Genomic DNA, 21,617 nt, shown 5'->3' with positions numbered 1-21,617 from the left:
CGCTGCCCTCCGTGGACAGCAGCAGCAGCAGTGAAACGTCACCCGTAGTGTGACATCATCACCCATGACGTAATGGAAATCCAGTTGTTACCAAGGCCCTAAATTTCGATCGTGTAGTACCTAGTTACGGGTGTTAATGGCAATATATTTGCGATATCAATATAGAGTAAAAACTTTCATTCATTGATTATTGTTATCATTTTCATAACTGCTGATAGCAGCGTCCAGAATCTACAGTGTCTGTCTAAAAGTCAAGTCTTAAAGTCAAGGTCAGTGCACAGTAGGTGGGTTTCATTTTGAATGCAAAATAGTTCGTGTTTCATAAAACTGCAAATTGAATGCTATTGCACCAACTGTTTATGGACTTTAAAAATTATTTGACATACCAATGCCAGTCACCGACTCACCAACCATCACCTACTGTTACTGCAGGGCAATCAAAGGCTTGCAAGGTACCTACCTAGGTAGTAAAACATGTTGATGTTGACGGCCTGCCTGGAAGCAAAGATGTTGACCATTATTTTGCGTGTTTGCAGTTTCTGCCTACCAATATACTGCAATGGAGAAACCGCCACCACTGCCACCAAGGGCCAGTGGCCACCAGCAGTTTCTGGAAGATCTGGAGAGAGCTAAAACTCTTAGTCTTGAAAGCTTCCGACAGGAAAAGCGCAGGCAGGCTGAAAAAGGTGGGTTACTTTCTTGACATCAAACATAGAATATATGACTTACAACTAAGTATACAACACAACTACAGTCTCAGATTGAAAGAGCATGGTAGGTATTTTCATTTATTTTGTACTAGTGACTGGTGAGTCACTTTTTAGTTGTCCTTGGAATGGACCTATCCTATGTCTATTTTTCCCTCGAGCATGGTTCCGGAGCATTTTTTTATATTCAAGCACATCAAGTTTCTGTGTCTGGCGGCTGGCCTGGCCAAATATCCTGCACCTTGACCTCTAATGGCTGACTGGAAAAAAATGCATGCTATGCCAAATATGTCCAGTATTGCGCCAAAAATTTCAGTGCGCATCCATCATAAATTCACATGTGCCAGTGCTTGACAGCCACAATATTTTTTTGCGCATGGCTGCTGCCAAATTTTTCACATGGTCGATCTATCAGGAGATCAATATTTGTGAATCTGCTGCCGTGAATCACACACTCATCCGGCCCGAATATGCTGCCCTGGCAGTAAATTCACCGAATGTCTGTCTACCAGCAGCAGATTCAGAAATTTGCTGTCCTCCGATATGCTGCTTATACTAGCAGTGGCTTTTTTGAAAATATGCAAGCATGACCTTTCCTCGATATTGAATGAAAAAAGTGCCAAAAAGTGTACTTTATTGGTAGAACATTTTTGTCATTTTAGTGTATTTTTTGGCACTTTTTTATTCAATATCGAGGAAAGGTCATGCTTGTATATTTTCAAATAGCTATTACAATGTTCCTCGCACAAGCACTGAACTCCATCAATAGCAGCGGCTTTGTCGAATGGCTGTCTACCAGCACCGGCTCGGGCCGATATCGCAGACAGGCGCATTGGAGAAATGCACTCTCGTGCTCATGGTACCAGCCCCGTGGGGCGGTTAAGCCGGTTCTACTGCGATGTTTTTTTTTGCAGGGGAGTATGACTATTGTGTTTCTAAGGCTAAGAACAGCTCACTGCATCTCCTTGGCCCTTCAGTGTAAGGCCTGATCGAATGGCCACGGGTAGCGAGACACCCTGAACACATCGCACCACCAATTTTTGCGACCCTAAATTTCCGACCGGGAACGCTCTGACTAGAATCTGGATGATATAACCTCGTTCGGTATGTTTGCACATGTGCTTTATGGAACAGTGGATTAATTAAGGTGCAAATAAGTATCCGATTTACGGGGTAAATCATGCTGACATTTCAGCGCAAAATCACTTGCGCCGAATTTCGGTGCATGAGGGTCTCACGGGCGTCCGCCTCCGGCGTAGTGTATGGATGTTTTCCAGTCTGGCTCCAGCGGGATACAAGGTTTTATAGAATGACATGACATGTTACATCACTGGATTGGTATACGTATGGCTTACGCTACATATGTAGGGTGCTTGAAATGATGTGATCGTTTTGACTTTCATCAAGCATCTTATATTGATAATAATATGAATGAATTAAAGTCTCTATCCCTTCACTTGACCTAGCTGTGTATTATGGTTGCCCTCTGAACATGCATGTCAACTTTATTTTCGACCGAGAAACAATCACATTGCAGGCCCCAGTGTGACTCCCTTCTAAAACGATGGCGGTTAAATGCTGAAGTCTCGTCAACTTTATGATTAGAGATTAACATCTCATCTTGTGTCTCCTTTTTTATACATCGCTAAAAGTATGCATGTAGGCATGTATGTATGTATAATGTATGTATGCATTGACATCCCAAGCCTTCCACATATAGGGTGGCGATTATAGCTTAGTGCTGAAGTACTCGTAGGAAACTAACTTACATTGTATGTTATGCCCCCCCCCCCCACAAAACCTGTTGTATAGTTCAGGTCAAATATACCTGTGTATTTGCAATGCAATTAAGACGAACATTCGCCGGCCGCTTATCTATTGAAAGGTGATGATTCATCGTCCCCCTGAACAGTGAATGCCTATCGAATTTTTGTGTCAGGTCCCTTCAGCCTCGGTAGCATATCATATCTACGCTATTATCTGCAATCAATGATATTGCTAGCGGTGCCGATATCTTTGATCAGCGTAATCTGCGATTTGATACGTTCCACTATCTAGAGTGCACCAACACTGAGGTTACGCCAGCTCCTTGTTGCGTTCCTAGAAGAAATGGTGCTATTGTCTAACCGGTAGCCGCATGATTGCAGGTCAAACGAAAGGTTACTACGAAGCGGTTGTCTTGACCAGCCTTCTCATGGGCGCTACCGCCACCTTTCACTAATTTTCCTTTAGATCTTGACACGAACAGTGGTTGGCTGATGTATTTGTTACGCACCGACACAATCTACATACATTTGAACATCAACAATAGGTGACATTAATAACCAAACACGCGCTATTTGCACCCAAATAAACCCGTTATGTTATCCGGAATGCCGCTGGTCTCCGCTTTTCGTTCCGTGCGTGACCTGTCGGCACGTGATGGGGACACGGAGGAGGGGGGGGGGGGGTCAGCTGCCGTCATTCTGCCCAACTGACGTGACATACCATAGCACCGATGTCCAGCACGCTTGCAACTCTATACGGTCGGTGTAACCGGGACCTGCCGCGCAGTGTATGCGGCACACAGTGCGGTGGCCCGGCAGCGTTCGGTTGTAATGGAGCGGACCACTGTGCCACGTCCAGACCTGGCCTGAGTGGTCTCGTTCAGGACTTGTTTGTCATTGAGGCGAGTGACATTGAGTCGAGCGGTGGTTGTTCCAGGCCGGTGAAGTTGCAGCGACTGTTGTTGTGTCGGTAAGCTCGTGAAGGGCCCGTGCGCGGCTATCTTCGATCAGCTGTGCTAATTGTCGTGCCGTGAAGTGAGCACTCAGCTGGTCGCACCCGGAAAGGGCACGGCCAACAGCTGGGGTTATTGAGTCGGTCTGGTGATTGGTGACCGGTGATGGTCGGGTTAGTGACACTGTCCGGTTGGTGCTCAAGTCTGACGCAGTGCCGTTCGCTAGGGCCGGTGTCGCCCGAAGGTTGGGACGGTTAGATCCGGGGAACGGACGATTGGCTGGAGGAAAAGATCGGTGAATTTATACGGTGATTGTACACGATGCGGTATTCTGGTTTGGCGATATGCTGTTTTTGTTGTGTCTCCGAGTCCGCCGGGACGGTTGGCAGGCAGTTTGACCGGTACCATTCAGGGAAATATGACGCCTGAACTGGATGTGCCATGTGTGGTGGTCATTGTTCGGAATACGGAGGGCGGGCGAGTGGCTCACCACCTGTGAGTTTGCTACAGTTGGTGTGCGCAGCGTGTTGTTAGTGGTTGGTGGTCACTACGCTGCTGTCAGTTAGGGTTTGTGTTCGTGTTTCTTTGTGCTGCTTGTAGCGTACTGTTGGTGTTCGCCGTTCGGTGTCCTGACTGACGTTGTATCTGTTCCCCACAGCCGCACCGCCTCCGCCGACCGGTACCGACGTGAAGCCCCGGCCGCGTCCCACCAGCTCGGCGTCACTACCACGCCCGCCGGACGCCAGGCCGAGTCTGCCCCCGCGCCGACCGGTGGGCCGCGCGGCGTCGGCCGCCGCCGCGCACGGGCCGCCGCTGCCGCCGCGGCTGTACGGAGAGCCGGAGACGGCCGACAGCGGACCGGACCTGATCCAGCTGGAGGCGCCCGAGCCGCCGCCACCGCCTCCCGAGCGGCCCGCTGCCGGCGCCCTGGGACCCGAGCGGCTGGCTCAGCTGTACGGCGGGGGCGCCGCCGGGCCGCCGCTGCCGCCGCGCGTGCCGGCACACCCGCTGCACTCCTCCATACCGTCAGCTCTGCCGGCCGTACCTCCGCTCCTGAACGGTGCCTGCGGCCCGGCGTCGGCCGGCCGGCCCCTCTCACTCGCGCTGCCCTCAGTACCGACCGCCAGCCCGGCTACCACCCCGGGGTCAGCAACGACCGACCCCAGTTTCGAGTCGCTCCGGGTGCTGCTGAGGAAGCCGCCGTGTTCCAATGGTAACCTGATAGACCTGGGCGAGCCGGCGCCTGACCATTCCGCGGTGCGCCGCTCCGTACTGGAGGTGTTCGACCCCCTGTCAGCGCCGCCGGAGTCCGCACCGGCTGGCGCCACGGGCGGCGCGGAGGACGCGGAACTCTCCGACCAAGTGCGCGAACTACTAGCCATCAAGGCGTGTACGACGGCAGACGAAGACGCAGCGACCAGCTACTACGAACAGTCGGATCCGTTCCAGTACATGTACGGTCGGACGGGCCCGGCCGAGTCGCTGTACGAACCGCTGGCTACCCGGGCACCCACTGACGAGAGTGATGGCGAGCCGCCGCCGCTGCCGCCGCGACAGCAGCGTGCCGGTCCAATGACGCCCGAGAGACCGCCCGGCCGGCCCGTCGAGCTGCCCGCCAGTCGAATACAGGCGTACAAGGTTAGTGGACAGACTGCTGGTATGAAAATAGCTTTACTGGCATGGATGGGAGAAGGGAAACAGCGTGGGTTGACAGTGGGGCTCAAAACCAGTTTGGAAAGGGGGACGCGTGCATGCTGATGGCTTGTGGTCATATCTGCAAGTCGATTGGACTGTGGTACGTGGCACAGTAATTGAAATTCAACGCTATCGGGAAACCGTGTTGACATCGTCATTTGCAATTTTATCGAACTTTGGGAATATCAACGGGGAAACCCTTTTCTTGGCGATGTGGATTCAAAGCAATGTGCTCACTTGCTTCCCATGCAGGCAGCTACCAAATGCCATTGTATGTCTAGCTTTTCGTTGTGTCATTAATAAACACATGGCCAAGTCTCTAATCTAGAAAACCCTACCTTGATCTTTAAGAGAAATTATCGATATGTTGTTCTGGTCGTTTCAGCAGCGGCAGCGGTCCTCGGATAGCCTAATATCGTCGTCCACCGGCATCAAAGTGCGCAAGACCAGGGGTCTTTCCTGTGATAGTGACATTGTTGCGTTCTGTGATATGATCAAGGAATTGAGAGGTGAGTGCTGTAAGGCATTGGGAGGTAGGTGCGCTGAGCTGAGTGCTGGGCTGGAGTGGGGCAGGGGACCCTTTGGCCGCGCTGAAAACAGCAGACAAAGCAGTGCAGTCGGATGCAAGTATAGGAACAGACAGGTGTTCGTCTCGCGTTATCGAGAGGTAATTTCGGTGACTGCATCGGGCTCAGGGAGGACAATTATTGAATGGCATCTCACGTATTCGGCATGTTATTTTTTTTTATACGAGGAAAATGTAATATATCGTGCACTTATATATAACAATATTCTTCGAAAGAGCATTCCGCATTATTTAGTTTATCTTCGAAAACTTCTTTGGGTTACTTGTCACTAATGCAGGTACTTCAATGTAACAATATCTATGATTTTGCTCGATCCAAATGACTTCCTTCTCAAACTATCCTCTACAGCCTCGCCTTGGGTTGATTTTTTTTGCCGTGTGTTGTAGGCTCGTACCCGGCGGACGACAGGGCGACCAACCCGGGCCTGATTACCAGCGCCACGATAGAGACCAGCCAGCAGCTGGACGCCACGGTGAAGCTGATGATACACCACCAGTCGCGCACATCCCCTGTCTGCTTCACCTGTGATAGTGAGTGGTGGCTTAGACGTCCTGGGACGGCCAGTGAACATTGCTGAACAAAAATGTGCATTTGCGGGGCGTTATGGTCCCGGCTAGGGGTTGATAGTCTTTTTGGAGTCATGCATGTCAGTCGACCTGGGTAAGGCATTGTCATGAAGCAATCAGCTGATTGTTCATGGTGAGATATCTGTTTTTGGTATAGTATAGCATCATTGTGAATTGGCAACGAGCGCCCTGGCAGCTTGCTGGGTGTCATAACACGTCATAACTTTACGCCCATTTTCCGTCACCCTCTTTGCAGTAACTACAGTATGCTCTGTTTTCCGTATTGTCAGTCTAGATGCCATGTGTTTTGACGCCGGTTTACCTACCGTTCCTGTATCACTCACTGAATGTCGTCAGTCTGACGCGTTTACGCCAAGTAGCGAATTGCGCAACAGTTCTGATACCGGCTCTTGCATTGCCGTCTTGACCAGGGCGCTCAAATGCTGATTAGGTTTGCAGAGCTGCCTTGGTGAACGGAAACGGGCTGAATTTTTATTAGCGGCCGAAGAATAATTATTCTTCGGCCGCTAATTATAATTATAATTAGCGGCCTATAATTATAGTTATAATTATAATATAATTATAATTATAATTATAATTATAATTATAATTGGCTAATTATAATTAGCCATGTACATACATACTATGTTTTCGTAACCGATCTACCGTATATCGTTTGTTTCTATTCATGATATTGTTGGTAGTACATGAGGTAATATAAAGCTTCGTTCAACCGTTCTTCACCCTAGTGACACTGCAAACATTTAAAGAAGAGCTGTTGACTTTCCAATGTCGCCGAGACTTCAGGCTTCATGTCGTGCCTCAATGATCCGTCTGTTACGATCTACTTCCCAATGAGCTATTCTAACCTGTGGTCTCACAATTCACATCCCCATTCGATTGGTACTCTCACATTCACCCTCTCTCTCTCTCCCTCTTTCTCTCTCTCTTTCTCTTTCTCTTTCTCTCTCTCTCTCGCTCTCTCTCTCTCTCTCTCTCTCTCTCTCTCTCTCTCTCTCTCTCTCTCTCTCTCTCTCTCTCTCTCTCTCTCTCTCTCTCTCCCTCTCCTCTCTCTCTCTCTCTCTCCTTCTCTCTCTCTCTCTCTCTCTCTCTCTCTCTCTCTCTCTCTCTCTCTCTCTCTCTCTCTCTCTCTCTCTCTCTCTCTCTCTCTCTCTCTCTCTCCTCCCCCCACCCACAGTTTCCAGCACAGTCGACCTGGTGATCATGCAGACAGTCTGTGCCCTGGAGGCAGGACTCGAGTCCACAGACCCCTCCGACTATGTCCTGCGTGTGTGTGGTGCCGCCGAGTACCTCACTGCAGAGAGCGCGCTGCATGATTACCAGTACGTGCAGCGGTGTATCAAGTACGAGGAGGATGTGCGACTGTCGCTGATACATACTGAACAGCTCACACTGCCGCTGCAGAGGACGGTGAGAGGGGAGGGGAGAGGAGGGGGCCGTGGAGGGAGGGTGAGGGAAATGGCGAGGGGAAGCCTGATGGAAGGTTTGTTAAGGGGTGTTTTAAGAGGCCAAAGGACTGAAACGCTTGGGCAGTCTCAGGTGGGGTGACAGTACCGGTTGTGTTAGCTTGATTTGGGATGAGTTTCGAGAATTACAATGTTCGCGACAGTCGACGCTTTATTTCAACATTGTATCTTATGGGCACTGTCATTTTCACCTTTTGTATAACACGCATCAGATGTTCCCATAAATAAAAAGGTCGTTTTTTTTAGAACCCTGCTCGGCATGGGCCAAGACTCTGGCGTTACGACACGAGAACCATCAGCAGTCAGCCTTGTTTAAAGGGACCCTCCCACCTTCAAAAAAGTTTATGAATTGGCATGAAAGTGATGTCGCTCGGTTCAGAAAGAGCGAAAACGAATATCTACCAAATTTCATCGGAAAAATATTCACCGGTTTTCAAGATATTAGACTTTTACTTTTGTTTACTTTTTGGGATCTCTGCTGTTCCTAGCGACTTTATTTGGAAGCAATAGTTTGGCAGTTGAAAGTGGGGCACTTGTTGCGCGCAAAGCAGCATATACCACCGCGTGCTACAAAACGTTTTAGTCAAACATTTAAAAATCGTTAGATATCTGCGCTGACGTCACACATTCAGAGGGGTATTCCTATGCATTAGCCCCTCTGAATCAAAATGCTGCAATTTTGAAATTCAACATTTCCGATTTAAGGCATTTCTCGATGTTGTGAGTGCTGAAACCGGTAATTGTGAGCCAGGGACCCCATTTTGGCTATCTCAACTCAAATCTAATGTTAAGGTGGGAGGGTCCCTTTAAACCCCTGCCCCTCCCTCATGCCAACAGCGTCAGGACGACATATCTGACCTGGACCTGCGACCTGAGGACCTGGTGCCACCCTCTACAATCGACCCCGTCACATACGACAACCTGCGAATACTGCTCGGTGAGCAATATTTAATGCTGAATGCTTTTTATTTGATTTTTCCTTGCATTTTCTCGGCTGTCAGTGGCCGTCCGCCTTCTAAGTACGGGGTCTATTATCCAACTTTGTTTTTAGGGTGCTATGAGTCATTAGCTGCTGTTCTCTTCTTCCACCTACTCTCATATTTCCATTGGCTGTCGTCGTTTAGCCGTCGGCTCTCTTATTTCACTTCATTCCGATCCATTTCCTCGGGCTGTTTATTGGGTGGGATGGGGGCGGGGGTGCCGTTGATAGCCGGCTCTCCTATTTCTTTTCCCGGAATGTCCAGTGTCTCTAATTACCATTCGCTAATTTATGGACCGTTATTTGACAAATGTTTCTGCTCTTGGACAGAGTGCGTGGAGCGGGAATGTGATCAGCTGCGCCGCACAGCCGAGGACTCGAGTCAGTCGAGCGTTCGACCGGACCGACTAAGTCAGGCAGTGAAGGCAGTCTGTACTCAGCTGGGCCAACTCCAGACTATAGAGATCGCCCAGGCGCTGGACGACGTAACAGCTACGTGCCAGCGGATTTCAGAGGAACCGGTTAGTCCGATAAACTAGCGACCCGGTTGGTGCCACCGGCCTCCGTGGCGCAATTGGTTAGCGCGTTCGGCTGTTAACCGAAAGGTTGGTGGTTCGAGCCCACCCGGGGGCGGCCGGAATCGTTTTCGCTCTCCGCCTGCTGACAAAACGCGTGTTATCCCGTTTCATTGCCATGCCCGTTCATTATCATTCCATGATATTTATCGTTTTCGGTCCCGAGAGCATCCCCTCCCCTCCCTGGCGCTGTGCGCCCCACTCTCCGGGCCTGTGTATGCCGGTCGCCCTCCCTCCCACCGGTCATAGTAAGCCGAAGACCAATTTCAACGGAAGTCGGCCTGACTAGTGACTGGTGAAACCGTTAGCGCGGCTGGTTGGCTTGTCGAGTGCTAATGAGACGGGCTCAGCCGCCGTGGTGTACCATCTGGAAGACTTTTTTCAGCCCATTGGTCTCTTCGGATTGCCCTGACCTACCATGGCACTGGAATGGCCTTAACCCTGAAAAAGCTCGCGGTACCTTGACCGCAAGCCTTAACCACGGTGTCTCACCGTAGCGTTATGTCTCGCGTTGAACCATAACGGTGCTGCTTTCTGGCAGTGACGGTGGGTCCTATATATCTTACCGTGACATCGTCCTATATATCTTACCGTGACATTACGCATCTTTTCTCCCCGTCATGGCTGTAAGTACCACATCTAACCGCTACGGTACTCGTAACTAACCCCGCCTCTCCCTGCCCACAGGTCTCTGACCGCGCCGACCTGCGTCTGAAGCTCTCCACTCAGCTGGGACCAGTGCAGGACGCCGTCCGTCTACTGCTCATCATGTACTGCCAGGCGTTCCGGACCGACTTTTCAGTCGTACAAACCAGCACGGATATCGGTGAGTTCGTGCCGCGGCGTACTGTGTGTACTGTGTCACAGACTTTTCTATATATAGAGAAGTCTCTGTATATAGATATATCTCTTTATATAGATGTCTCTATATATACTAGAAGTCTGTGACTGTGTGTATTGTGTGTGCTGTGTGTACCTCGGTGTACAACAGGCAACTGTGGGTTGCTGGGTTTCTAGTCGGGCGCTTTAGCTCATGTAGGGTGTCGAGGGCGAGAGTGCGGGCAGTAGAGCGTGTATGATGGTGGGAACGACTCTCATATACCGCCGACACAAACTGTGTTAGCCCGCGGCGGTGGGTCCGTTGGTTGGCCGTGTGGCTATATGGGTTGTAAAGTGACAGTTTTTGGTCAGTTGGGCGCTGACAATGGGATGCGGTTATAGGGAGAAAGCTTAACATTGAGACGGAACTGTGAGATTTTATGCTCCATACCTTTCTGTTCACTAAACTTATTTTCAGGCTGATGTGTACAGTACACGTTCGTAAGTCATAAGCGACACGGCAGCATTATATCGTACAGGTAAATGATTAGTATAGAGGATCCGCTGGCCATTGCTGCTTTTAACCCCGGCATACAGACTGCTTTACGCCCTCCTCCGTACTATATGCCCACAAACCTCTAATTACCTCTCCCCCCCCCCCCCCCCAGTGGAGCGGCCCCTGACCGAGGTTCTCGACACGGTTCTAATCCGCGTGTCGGCGCTACACCGATTGCGGCACGACAACCGGTACGAGCAGTACGTGGTGACCGCCCAGCTGTACCACGGCTCGCGGGCCGTCTCACAGACAGTGCCCACAGCGCCCGTGGCGCCCACCAAACACCTGTTCAAGTGGTGCAGCTTCAACGCTTGGTGAGTCTGGGAACAGGCAATTGTCCGGTATGATGAGGTGGCATTGGGTTGATTTCAGGTGGTTTCAGCCTTCAATTCTGAGGTTGTTATGACAATTATCTGTTGAAAATGAGTTGAGCTGGGTTTCGCTGTTGGTGCTCACTCATTTGTTGGCGTCCTCGGAAAGATATTCCACTCTGAATTCGATGCGGACAGTCGCGCGTTTCACTTATATATTTTAGGCTACGTCTTTCAGTCTTGTAAGACTTCAAAAACTAATTCCCAACATGTCTAATTACCACCTAGCGTCCTCGGTCCTACCACCACTTCATTGAAATGCTGACACTTTTACGCTTCTCCGATGTGGAACATCATCTAGCAGCCTGTCTGTCTCCTGACATTTCTTTGCGTCTCGTGCGTTGGGATGGAGCTGGCTTATATAGCGCTCTTCTGCTTGACATTGGAGGCAGTCTTAAGTCTTAACTACCCCTCCCCTCCTCTCTCCTCCAGGCTGGAGTTCACGGACGTGGCGCTGTGCTGTCTGCCCCGCGAGGCCCGTCTGGTAGTGACCGTCAGCGGGCTGATGCCCGAGCAGCCCGCCGATGCCAAGGATCCGGTCCGACTGCACCAGGAGGAGGTCGGCTGGGCCGCCCTGCAGATGTTCGACTTCGAGGGGTAAGGAATGGGAGCAGACGCCGAGGGGAGGGGAGGATAGCGGTGGTGTGGAGACAGTAGATTGAGAGGAGACAGTGGGCGGTTCGGGACGCGCGCCTTTTGATTACAGTCGCCACATATTGTGTCAAGTGTTGTGAGCTGTAGTTCGCTTCACTCAATGGCTATAAGAGCTGAAGTGTGAAATTTTCGTATCGTTTAATTTTGTGTTGCTGTTCTCATTTAGCCCACGGTCACGACTCACTCATGTATCACCTTCCGTGCCACTCGTCTCGCCTTAGGATCCAAGCCGACGATGATCCATGCTGCCTCTGTAACTGAATTGTTCTGGCCAGGGCTCTGACAAGACATGCTGAGGGCGGGTTCGTCCTACCGCTGTGACTTACCTGTCGTGATTCTACCTATAGGATCCTGGCCGAGGGCGGGTACGTCCTACCGCTGTGGCCCCCTGAGGCGATGAAGGAGCTGGGCCCGGCCCCGTTTCCCGGGACACACCCCAGCGCGGACAAGTGCACCGCAATCAGTGAGTAGAGCGATGTTGTGACGGCTGAGGATGGACTTTGGACACTAACATTCACGTCCAGTGTTCACAAAGACAGAACCGTTTAAGGGGACTTCAGATTCTGTCGCCTGCTCGTGAAATTTGGAGCGTAACTAAACTTATGTTGTATTTTAGCTTGAGCTCTTGTGATGCATCTGTCTCGGAGGTCATTATTCGCAATTATGAAGATAAAACTCTACTCTCAGCATATATACAGACTGGTTTGGTCTTGGTACCGTTGCTTTGAAAGCTAGGGCTCACTGATGGGCTCCTTCACTTTTCCCAGCGGTGGACCTGCCGTCGATGTGTTCCCGGGCGCGGGTTCGCTTCCCGCCCGTGGAGAGTAACCCGACCAGCTCTCGGAAGGAGTTCTCCTCTCTGGATGTGGACACGCAGACGCTGCTGTTGGATACACTGGAGACAGACCTGTTCACCCAGTGAGTAATGAACTGACGGAACTGCTGAGCTAGACTGATGAGGGTTGATAGTTTAGTCACGGGTAGACTTATCATGTAATGAGTTACTGGAAACGCTGAATGAGTTGGCTTGAGGAAGAAGTGTCGAGAAGAGCTAACTCTTCTCGGATATGTCAACAGTGTGAACAGCGAAAGAAATGTCAAGTCATAGACCTCTGTATATCTGGACTCATTCGGCCCAGCCGTTCCCGAGATACTGTCTCGCCATTTTCATAAACATCTCCCACGCGCCACATGCTGGTGCTCCCCCGTTACACCGTATCGGTTCGGCGGATGATCTCCTTCATTTTTAATGAATAGGGCTATGCGGTGGTGAAAAATTGATGTAGTAACTAGGTCAACTGACTCTCGAGTTATAAGCGTTTACTCTAAGGGCCGTTGTGGTCATGGCCAGATTTTCTGTGTCCAGTCCAGGTATACAGAGGTCTATGGTCAAGTAAGATTATCGGCTCTCCATCAGTGTCGATCAAGTCCACTGACCAGTTGGCATTTACCATCCTTTTTGTAAACGCTGCCATGCCCTGGGCCCTGGTAGCACTGGTGACCTGATGACTTGATGAGTGATAACCTTCATACACTGCTGCACCAGTGCGTGATGTAAATAATCCGCACCCTCCCTCGCCTCAGAGTGCCAGCAGACCGTCGTGAGATCCTGTGGGACCGCCGCCACTACCTGTACGATGAGCCCGCCGCGCTGCCCCGGGTGCTCCTGGCCGCTCACAGCTGGGAGTGGGCCTGCCTGCCCGACCTGCACTCGATGGTACAGAGCTGGGGCGACCTGGCGCCCGTGGACGCCATCCAGCTCCTCCTGCCCAGGTGGGAATCACGACAGAGCTGGCGAGCTGAACGGATTACAATCTGCTCCGTTTAGATACTCAGTGATTTTTTTTTTCAGTGACGTAGTCACCACTGTCAGCCATGTTATTATAATACGTTGCTTGCGTTTTTAAACATTGTATTGGCCAATTGGTTAGGATGAGCACTGATAGACCGCGCGACCTGAAATTCCTCTCTATCGTAAAAAAACTTACTTTTGTTTGCATAACAGCACCATTGCAGTTTTAACACCATTGAATACTGAAGTCCCGTAGTGCCAGTTGACGCATGTTTTTATTCGTCTTATGCCTCTGTTAACCCGGTGTGGTGACCCGTGTGCAGTTTTCCGGACGTGGTGGTTCGGAGGAAGGCGGTGCGGTGGCTGCAGTCGATCACCAGTGACGAGCTGGTGGACTACCTGCCGCAGCTGGTGCAGGCCGTCAAACACGAGGCCTGGGATTGCTCCACATTGGCCAGGTGAGGGCGCGTGACTAGAGGACAGACAAGCGTCCTCATAGATAGGCAAACATTGACAGCCTCAGGATGGCCAGGACATTAACGATAATATACTCGTATACGCGCTCTGAAACATTGTGACTTGTGAGTGTGACACTCAGAGCGACTCGCTATTTGAACGACAAAACAAAATGAATCATAAGGGATTTCGTGACTTGTGAGTGTGACACTCAGAGCGACTCGCTATTTGAACGAGAAAACAAAATGAATCATAAGGGACTTCGATGTTCAATAAAGTATTTTTCGTTGTGTCTTCTCACGTGCAGCTCGCCGCACCTCTTTCTCTTGTATGTCTCATTAGCATTCCTCGTCCCTGCGTTTTTTACACCTCTGACGGTCCCCGCCATCCCCTAACTCTCCGGCAGGTTTCTGATCGACCGAGCGCTGACGTCCCCGCGCGTGGCCCACCACCTGTACTGGCTGCTGCACCAGTGTCTACCGGCCGACGGCGGCGAGCCCTCGGTGACCGAGGCGCGCTACCTCCGCCGGCTGACGGTACTGCAGCGGGCACTGCGCTCCACCTGCGGCAGGAACCTGCTGGGCAGGTTCCTCAGTCAGGAGGTGCTGCTGAGAGTGAGTGAACGGTGACGATGGAAAGCAAGGGGATGAAGGGGAGGATTGTGAAGTTATCAGCGGGGTAACAAAAGGGGTGGCTTCTGGAGAGGGTAATATGTGCTCTGTTTAGATGTGGTCCAGATGAGTGAGTTTATTTATGCGTGGAGATGCTCACACTGCACCCAGCTGCTGCTGATGTTTCAGGATTCTTCAAATCGTTTCAAATTGTCAATTGACTATCGAACTGTTTCCTTTTTTCTAATTATTAGAAGTTAACTGAGCCTGCTGTAAAATGTCGAATGTGTAGTGTCTCTCGTTGGTACGCCAGTTCACCTCACACTAACCGGTTTCCTAATCGTACCCATTTGACCACCTGACCTTCCTCTCCATCCGCAGGGCCTATACGAGGCGGCCGAGCACGTCAAGACCACCAAGGAGTCGCTGCGGCTGCGGGAGCTGATGCGCTGCCTGGACCAGCTGCGTGAGTCGCTGGAGCGAACGCCCACCTCCCTCCCCCTCGACCCGGCGCTGGAGGTGTGCGGCATTGACGTACCGGCGTGCTCCTACTTCCCGTCAAACACTCTGCCGCTGCGAGTGCAGTTCTGCAGCGCAGAGGACAACGGGGAGACCCTGCCGGTGATCTACAAGGTGGGGGACGACCTGCGACAGGACATGCTGACCATTCAGATGATCCGAATCATGGACAAACTGTGGCTCAAGGAGGGACTCGACCTGAGGATGGTCACCTTCAACTGCGTGCCGACGGGGCACTGCAGAGGTGAGAATGGACAAGGGAGAGAGGGAGAGAAAGGGAGAAAGGAAGATAGCAGAGTGAGGAAGCTAGAGGAGGGAGACAAAGTAGGAGTAGGTTTGTGAAGAAGGCGGGAAGGAGCAATGGAGGAGAAAGACTGGAATAGTGTGAAAATAGCAGATTCATTGTTGGCTTTGTCTAATTTGGTATGGCAACGCTTAGAGGTGCTTTACTTTAAATTTCTCATCTCGTATTCTAATCCTTATGCTCGTTTCGTGTTTAATCAGTTGCCTCGTATTTTTTCCGTCAGGTATGATCGAGATGGTGCAGAGTGCGGAGACGCTGCGGAAGATTCAGGGAGAGCACGGGGTGACGGGCGCCTTCAAAGATATGACCATCGCCGAGTGGCTGGCGAAGCACAATCCGACAGAGCTCGAGTACGAGCGGGCCGCCCAGAACTTCACTGGTGAGCCATTATAGAGGGATTGGGAAGAAGGAGAAGATGGGGAAAGGCAGACAGGGTGGGGGTTGAGTTGGGGTTGGATGTGACTCGGAGCCCGGCGATGGAGGAGAGAAAAGGTGAGTAGGAAGATTGGGACATACTTATTTTCAAAATTTCTCTCTGATAATCTGATGCTATGTGCATCACGACGGCACGGCCCGTTCAGATACAGTGCACTTGGTGACATCGAGTGGCACTTGTCATCATTGTGATGGAAAATGTTGAAAACGACGAACAGCTAGCTCTACATGTATCTTCCGACTGAGTCACCCATCGGTTGACTCCTGACCAGTGTTCTTGTCAGACCGAAAGGGCCTAATCCAACAAAACAAACAAACCTGACCAGTGCGTCTCTCCCGCACCCCCACAGCCTCGTGCGCCGGGTACTGCGTGGCCACGTACGTGCTGGGAATCTGCGACCGACACAACGACAACATCATGCTCCGCTCGTCCGGACACCTCTTCCACATCGACTTCGGCAAGTTCCTTGGCGACGCGCAGCGCTTCGGCGCCTTCAAACGGTGAGTGAGAGATGACTGTGATCTGTGTGTTTTCCTGAACTTAGTAATCAGCACCCAACGGCTTCAGCTAATCCATCGATTGGTTTACATGGATTGTACCCAGCGTTCAGCAGCTCTGCAACCCAGAGTAGCTGTGGAAAATGTACGGTGTTAAAAGGGGCATATTATATCTCTCGGCTAGGATGTTGTTATGAGATGCATATCCTTGTTCAATGTCAATGGAAGTGACTTTGTGCGCGATTGTTTTACACACGGAGCCAAATCTCTGAGCTGTCTAACCCCTGACTTCCGTTGAAGTGCCTCTGTGACCTCCCTCCTTCCCCGCAGAGACCGGGCTCCGTTCGTGCTGACCTCGGACATGGCCTACGTCATCAACGGGGGCGACAAGCCGTCAGCGCGCTTCCAGCTGTTCGTCGACCTCTGCTGCAAGGGCTTCAACATCCTGCGGCGGCACGGCAACATCTTCCTCAACCTGTTCGCGCTGGTGCGTGGACTCCCCTCTCGTTCTCTGGCTGTTCAGTTTTGTATTCTTGACTGCCTGATTACGGCAGCTTTATTGTCATTTTGTTGTGTTACTACTTACTAGCTATTCCTCTATAATAGTCGCCAGTTACCACGTACGTACGCAGCAGCTCTGAATATCTTGCTGTGACTGCGTTATGCCGGTTTATGATATTACAGCTGATCGTTCGTATTCTCCAGGTGGCATCTTCGTCTTCGCCTTTTTCTTGTAATCTACAGCTGACTGTCGCCGCTCCTTTATCTACAGTTGTTATCGCTTCTAATGCTGTAGCCATAACTTTCGACGTTCACTCATGCATTCCCGATTAAGACCATTCCTCTAGACTAATGTACAAATAACACCCATCGCTGTGTCCTCTAATGACGCCACCTCTCCCCTCGCCTCCTGCCCCCACAGATGACGTCGTCAGGCATCCCGGGCGTGTCCCGTGACGCCATCGACTACATCCAGCGCGCGCTGCTGCCCAACATGGTCGAACACGAGGCGGCTGCCTTCTTCGCCCGCATGATCCAGGAGAGCCTCAAGTCGTGGTTCACGTCTGTCAACTTCTTCCTGCACAGCCTGGCGCAGCTGCGCTTCACAGGAGACCACAACGACGAGCAGCTGCTCAGCTTCGTGCCCAAACGATACACGTGAGTGTGTAGGGACGTGGGCTAGGTGGGGGTATCAGTGAGTGTGACTTTGTGAAGTCATTGACGAATTTGGCAATTTTTAATGGGCTGTAGGTGGAGGAACGTTATATGGATGTCGCGGTTAGCTACGAAAAGGAAAAAGTAAGGAACTTAATTGTATTCATGCGATCGATTCGATCGCCCTTCGAATTCATTTAAGCTTATCTTGACAACTCACCGTACAAACATTGGTTCGGCTACAGCTTTTAAAGGTACCTGAGTCAAAAATCAAACGCAAATCGTAGGCTTTGCCAAACTACCTACCTCGTCCTCGTAACTTCTTCCTCGTATCGCTGTTTTCTCCCGCTTTTGCTCTATCGAAACTTAGTTACCGCATAGGTCGATCTGAGTCTCATCTGACCGTGTCCCCGTCCGCCCTGCAGTGAGGCGACGGACGGTCGGATCAGCTCCGTCACCGTGTACGGCTATCAGAAACGCTACGAGCCGGAAAAGTGCTACGTCTTCATCCTGCGCGTGCAGCGAGAGAACATGACAGACCCCGTCTACGTGTTCAGAACGTACAAGGAGTTCATCGAGTTTGGCCAGAAGCTCACCATGGCCTTCCCACTGGTCATGGACTTCTACAGGTGTGTATCTAGGAATCGTTCGTGGCATTGGGATGCTATGGAATATTGATCGCTGCTCATGCGAGCTGAAATACATCGAGCACGCACTAACTGGTTCATGGACATGAATGCTGGGCTTGATAAAGACTGCTTTTTGCTGTTTTCCGTGTGGATATGCTGACAAAGCTAATTATCTTCTCTTCTATTTAGTTTAAGGGTTGCTTATGCCATTTGGCCCTAGCAAGTAGCAAGTCGTCAGGGCAAATTTATTTCCTGCATTTTACTTTGCCTTGCAATTTTCTCATCAGTTCACCAGTTTTACAGGCAAGATCACCGCGTCAACTCCAAATCACCAGCTCCTCTGACCTGACTCTCCCCTCCCCTCCTCAGTCTGCCGAAGGGCGGTCGGCTGGGCCGGTCCCACATTCGCCAGGTGGCCGAGGCGCGCCGGCGCAGCATCTCCAACTTCCTGCGCAAACTGTGGCAGCTGGCGGACGAGGTGCGACACTCGGACATCGTCTACACGTTCATGCACCCGCTGCTGAGGGACCAGCAGGAGGACAGCATCAACACCAGGAAGCTGAAGGGTGAGTGGACCACAGTACAGCATCAACTCCAGGAAGCTGAAGGGTGAGTGGACTGGTCAGGAAGACAGCAGCATACCAGGAAACTCAAGGGTCAGTAGACCAGCAGGACAGCATCAACACCAGGAAACTCAAGGGTGAGTGGAATCGTGGTAAGGATAGTCGGAAGTCAGAAGAGAAGAAACAAGTGGCGTGAGGGCAGATTCATGCCTCTTTGTTGTCTAGCGCCTGGATCGGTGATTTTTTTACCATGCTGATTACTTGCTGGACCCTGACATGATTTCTCATCGTGTTATTTACCGGGGTTAACCCGTGATTGTTAGTGGTGCAAGTTACCGTCTGGACAATGTCTCGCTGTCCGTTGGCCCGTGGCCGTCGTTTCGTCTTCTCTGACCTCCCCTGCCACCACCTCCACAGAGCCAAAGCCGACCGTTAACCGGACAGCTCCTCACTACATCCGTGGCCAGCTCCAGCTGAGCTTCTGCTACCAGCGCAACACGTTCAGCGTCTTCGTCCACCACGCCAAGGACCTGGAGCTGCCCGACGGACAGGAGCCCAACGCCTACGTCAAGATCTACCTGCAGCCCGACCCCAACAAGGTCACCAAGCGCAAGACCAAGGTGGTGCGCAAAAACAACCACCCGAGCTTCATGGAGAGGGTAGGTGTGGCGTGTAGGGTTGGATTACATGGCTGGCACACTAAGAGATAAGGCTGCAAAGTGTTTTTTTCCTAGCTGATGTGCCTTCTTTGTATATTATCATTCATATTCAGGTTGATTATAAGGTTAAGTTCATTCGGATTCTTGCTTCGTTTGATGAGCATCGTATCCTATCAGCAATTACTTGACGAGCTTATCTCAGGAAGGTAACTAATTAGTACTCTTCGCTATAATCGCTGACACTCGTCTTGATTGCCTTCCACAGATCGTCTACCGTATGCGGCTAGCAGCTGTCGAAGACAAAACGCTCCAGGCTTCCCTCTGGCACCAGGACCACCTCCAGGAGAACGTGTTCCTTGGCGCGGTGGTGGTCCGCCTGGCCGACTTCGACCTGACCCAGGAGACCCAGCAGTGGTACAACCTGACCAACTTCAGTCGGTGAGAGGACGCCGCGCGTCGGGGAGATGAGAATTTTACCGACGGCCGAGGAGGGGTTCTCGGAGGTCATTGTCACTGTGAAGGCAACAGCTGAGGCCGCGTGAAGCTCGCTCGCCGGGAGACTGGGTGCTAAGACACACGTTCCGCGCTCCAGACTGTGCCAGTTCCTGGTGAGTAACTCTTGCTGGCTGCGCACGGCAGGTTTCGTGATTCGTTTACAGGGTGGTGATCTACACACACAGGCAGACCTCTGGGAAAGGTCTGATGTTTGCCGTTAGGAGGTCGTTGTTGACCGTTGTGGGGACCTGCAGGCGTCATGCCTGGGTTGGGTGGAACGGTGCTAAGTGGCTGTAAGTACCAAAGGACGAGGCGGGAAGTCGTTTGGACCATAGCTGGCGTAAAGACTAAAGGAATGGTGTTAAGTGACAACGGGGATGGCTGAAGACGGCTACTGATAACAGAGACATGTGTTGCGAGTTTCGTCTTTGCGGGGCCTCCTCTGTCACCTTGACTGCAATATGAAGACCCCAGCCGGTTAGGAGGCGCAAGCTGTCTTTGCTGATGAGCTGGTACTCCTGTGAAGGGCACAGCAGCGGGTCTGCTGAAAAGGCTTCACCCCTGCGGCCGGCTTGGTAGTCGATTATTTGCATCACGCGCGATGTGTCACGCTTTTTATCGGGCAGGCACCCAGGAGGCCTCCCGAATCTGTTGGGTCTAGTCTCGAAGACGCACACTGGAGATATTAGATGTTTATTCGCTCGAGCGGACCTCCTCCGAGCCTGCCGCGCTTCCAGAGCTTGTTCCACTATGGTATGACTGTGACGACTTTGTGCTGCAGGGACAGCCTGTTATTTAGCGTGAATGTGCAGCGCATGAAGTAGAGTTGTGAGTCTGTGTGGTTGACTTGGTCACCGGCTGTCATAATGGGTTATATGCAGGGTGCGAAAGATGCCAGTGGCTAGTCGAAGCGTCTAGAGTGACTAGCTGAGCTGCTTATTTCAGCCATGTCTTAGAGATGAGTGCGCGTCGTATATCTACTTATTTTAGGCTCCGGTAATAGAATGTCAGCCGTAGCGTGATGTATACTATTATCTGTTCTGTGATTGGAGCCAAACTGGCGGTCAGAGATCATGATTTGTGATTCAATTTGTGATTGGTTGCGGCTTCTTGTGCACATGAGCTGATTGGTCCAAATACGCCACACTGACTGCTGATTGGTGGGGGCGCCTGTTATCTGACTTCTGATTGGCCAACCGCGCCACACCGCTCGCTGATTGGTGATTTCGTCGCGTCTTTGGCACGCCACCGGCGGCTCAGTTCTGCGATTGCTGACAGTATTTGCCGTTGAGCACGTTAGACCGCGGTTTCAAGCATTCCATACCTGTGTTGCGCGAGCTTCGGGCCTGGCTCCGACGGTTTGTCGACGCGTCCTAGTCGTCCTGTCCGCGTCTCTTTGCCGGTACTGTCATCAGACCCTCCGCGCGATGATCAAATCTGGTCGGGGAAAGACCGACTGATAGCTTTACACTGACGCGAAATGAGCTCTGCTGTCGAGTACCCTGTTGTCAACCCCGCCACTGTCTGAACTTTGTCTCCGATATCGTATCATTGAAGACATTTGATCGATGCTGTATGCGACTGTTGTGTTTCACTCCCTGACAGTCCCATCTGTTTGTCTGTGTCTGTCTCATCGGGTGTCTGTTTTATACCGGGCCGTTTCTACGTCAGGTCAGATGATCTGACCCTGACTCCTGCACTCTGTGACCAGATATTATATAACGATGTGTGTATGTGTAAATATACTACAGGTAGCGCGCTGCCTTTCAACAATTCCCTTTTGTTT

The 21,617-nt window shown here is 51.4% G+C and overlaps 1 protein-coding gene and 1 non-coding gene across 2 annotated transcripts; both read left to right on the top strand.

Annotated features, from left to right (window-relative positions):
* The first annotated feature begins 130 nt into the window (after nt 1-130).
* Nucleotides 131-21,605, top strand: LOC122375786 (phosphatidylinositol 4-phosphate 3-kinase C2 domain-containing subunit alpha-like). Its single transcript, XM_043355289.1, has 25 exons — nt 131-269; nt 537-686; nt 4,085-5,064; nt 5,507-5,630; nt 6,095-6,238; nt 7,473-7,705; nt 8,599-8,698; nt 9,071-9,261; nt 10,003-10,141; nt 10,803-11,004; nt 11,494-11,658; nt 12,063-12,178; nt 12,483-12,633; nt 13,300-13,488; nt 13,831-13,965; nt 14,370-14,577; nt 14,956-15,337; nt 15,621-15,776; nt 16,183-16,333; nt 16,661-16,817; nt 17,253-17,488; nt 17,911-18,114; nt 18,484-18,680; nt 19,095-19,336; nt 19,602-21,605. Exons 2-25 carry the CDS (start codon nt 560-562, stop codon nt 19,776-19,778), a joined length of 5,106 nt encoding a protein of 1,701 aa, XP_043211224.1. The 5' UTR covers nt 131-269; nt 537-559; the 3' UTR covers nt 19,779-21,605.
* Trnan-guu lies at nt 9,300-9,373 on the top strand. The gene has a single exon. It is a non-coding gene; the product is annotated as a tRNA-Asn (tRNA).
* Nucleotides 21,606-21,617: the final 12 nt, after the last annotated feature.

The sequence above is a fragment of the Amphibalanus amphitrite genome, unplaced genomic scaffold (assembly GCF_019059575.1).
Source record: "Amphibalanus amphitrite isolate SeventyFive unplaced genomic scaffold, NRLGWU_Aamphi_draft 001920F_arrow, whole genome shotgun sequence".
In the NCBI taxonomy this organism is placed as follows: domain Eukaryota; kingdom Metazoa; phylum Arthropoda; class Thecostraca; order Balanomorpha; family Balanidae; genus Amphibalanus; species Amphibalanus amphitrite.
Note: the sequence above shows the minus strand (reverse complement) of the source record. Positions and strands in the feature narration are given on the sequence as shown.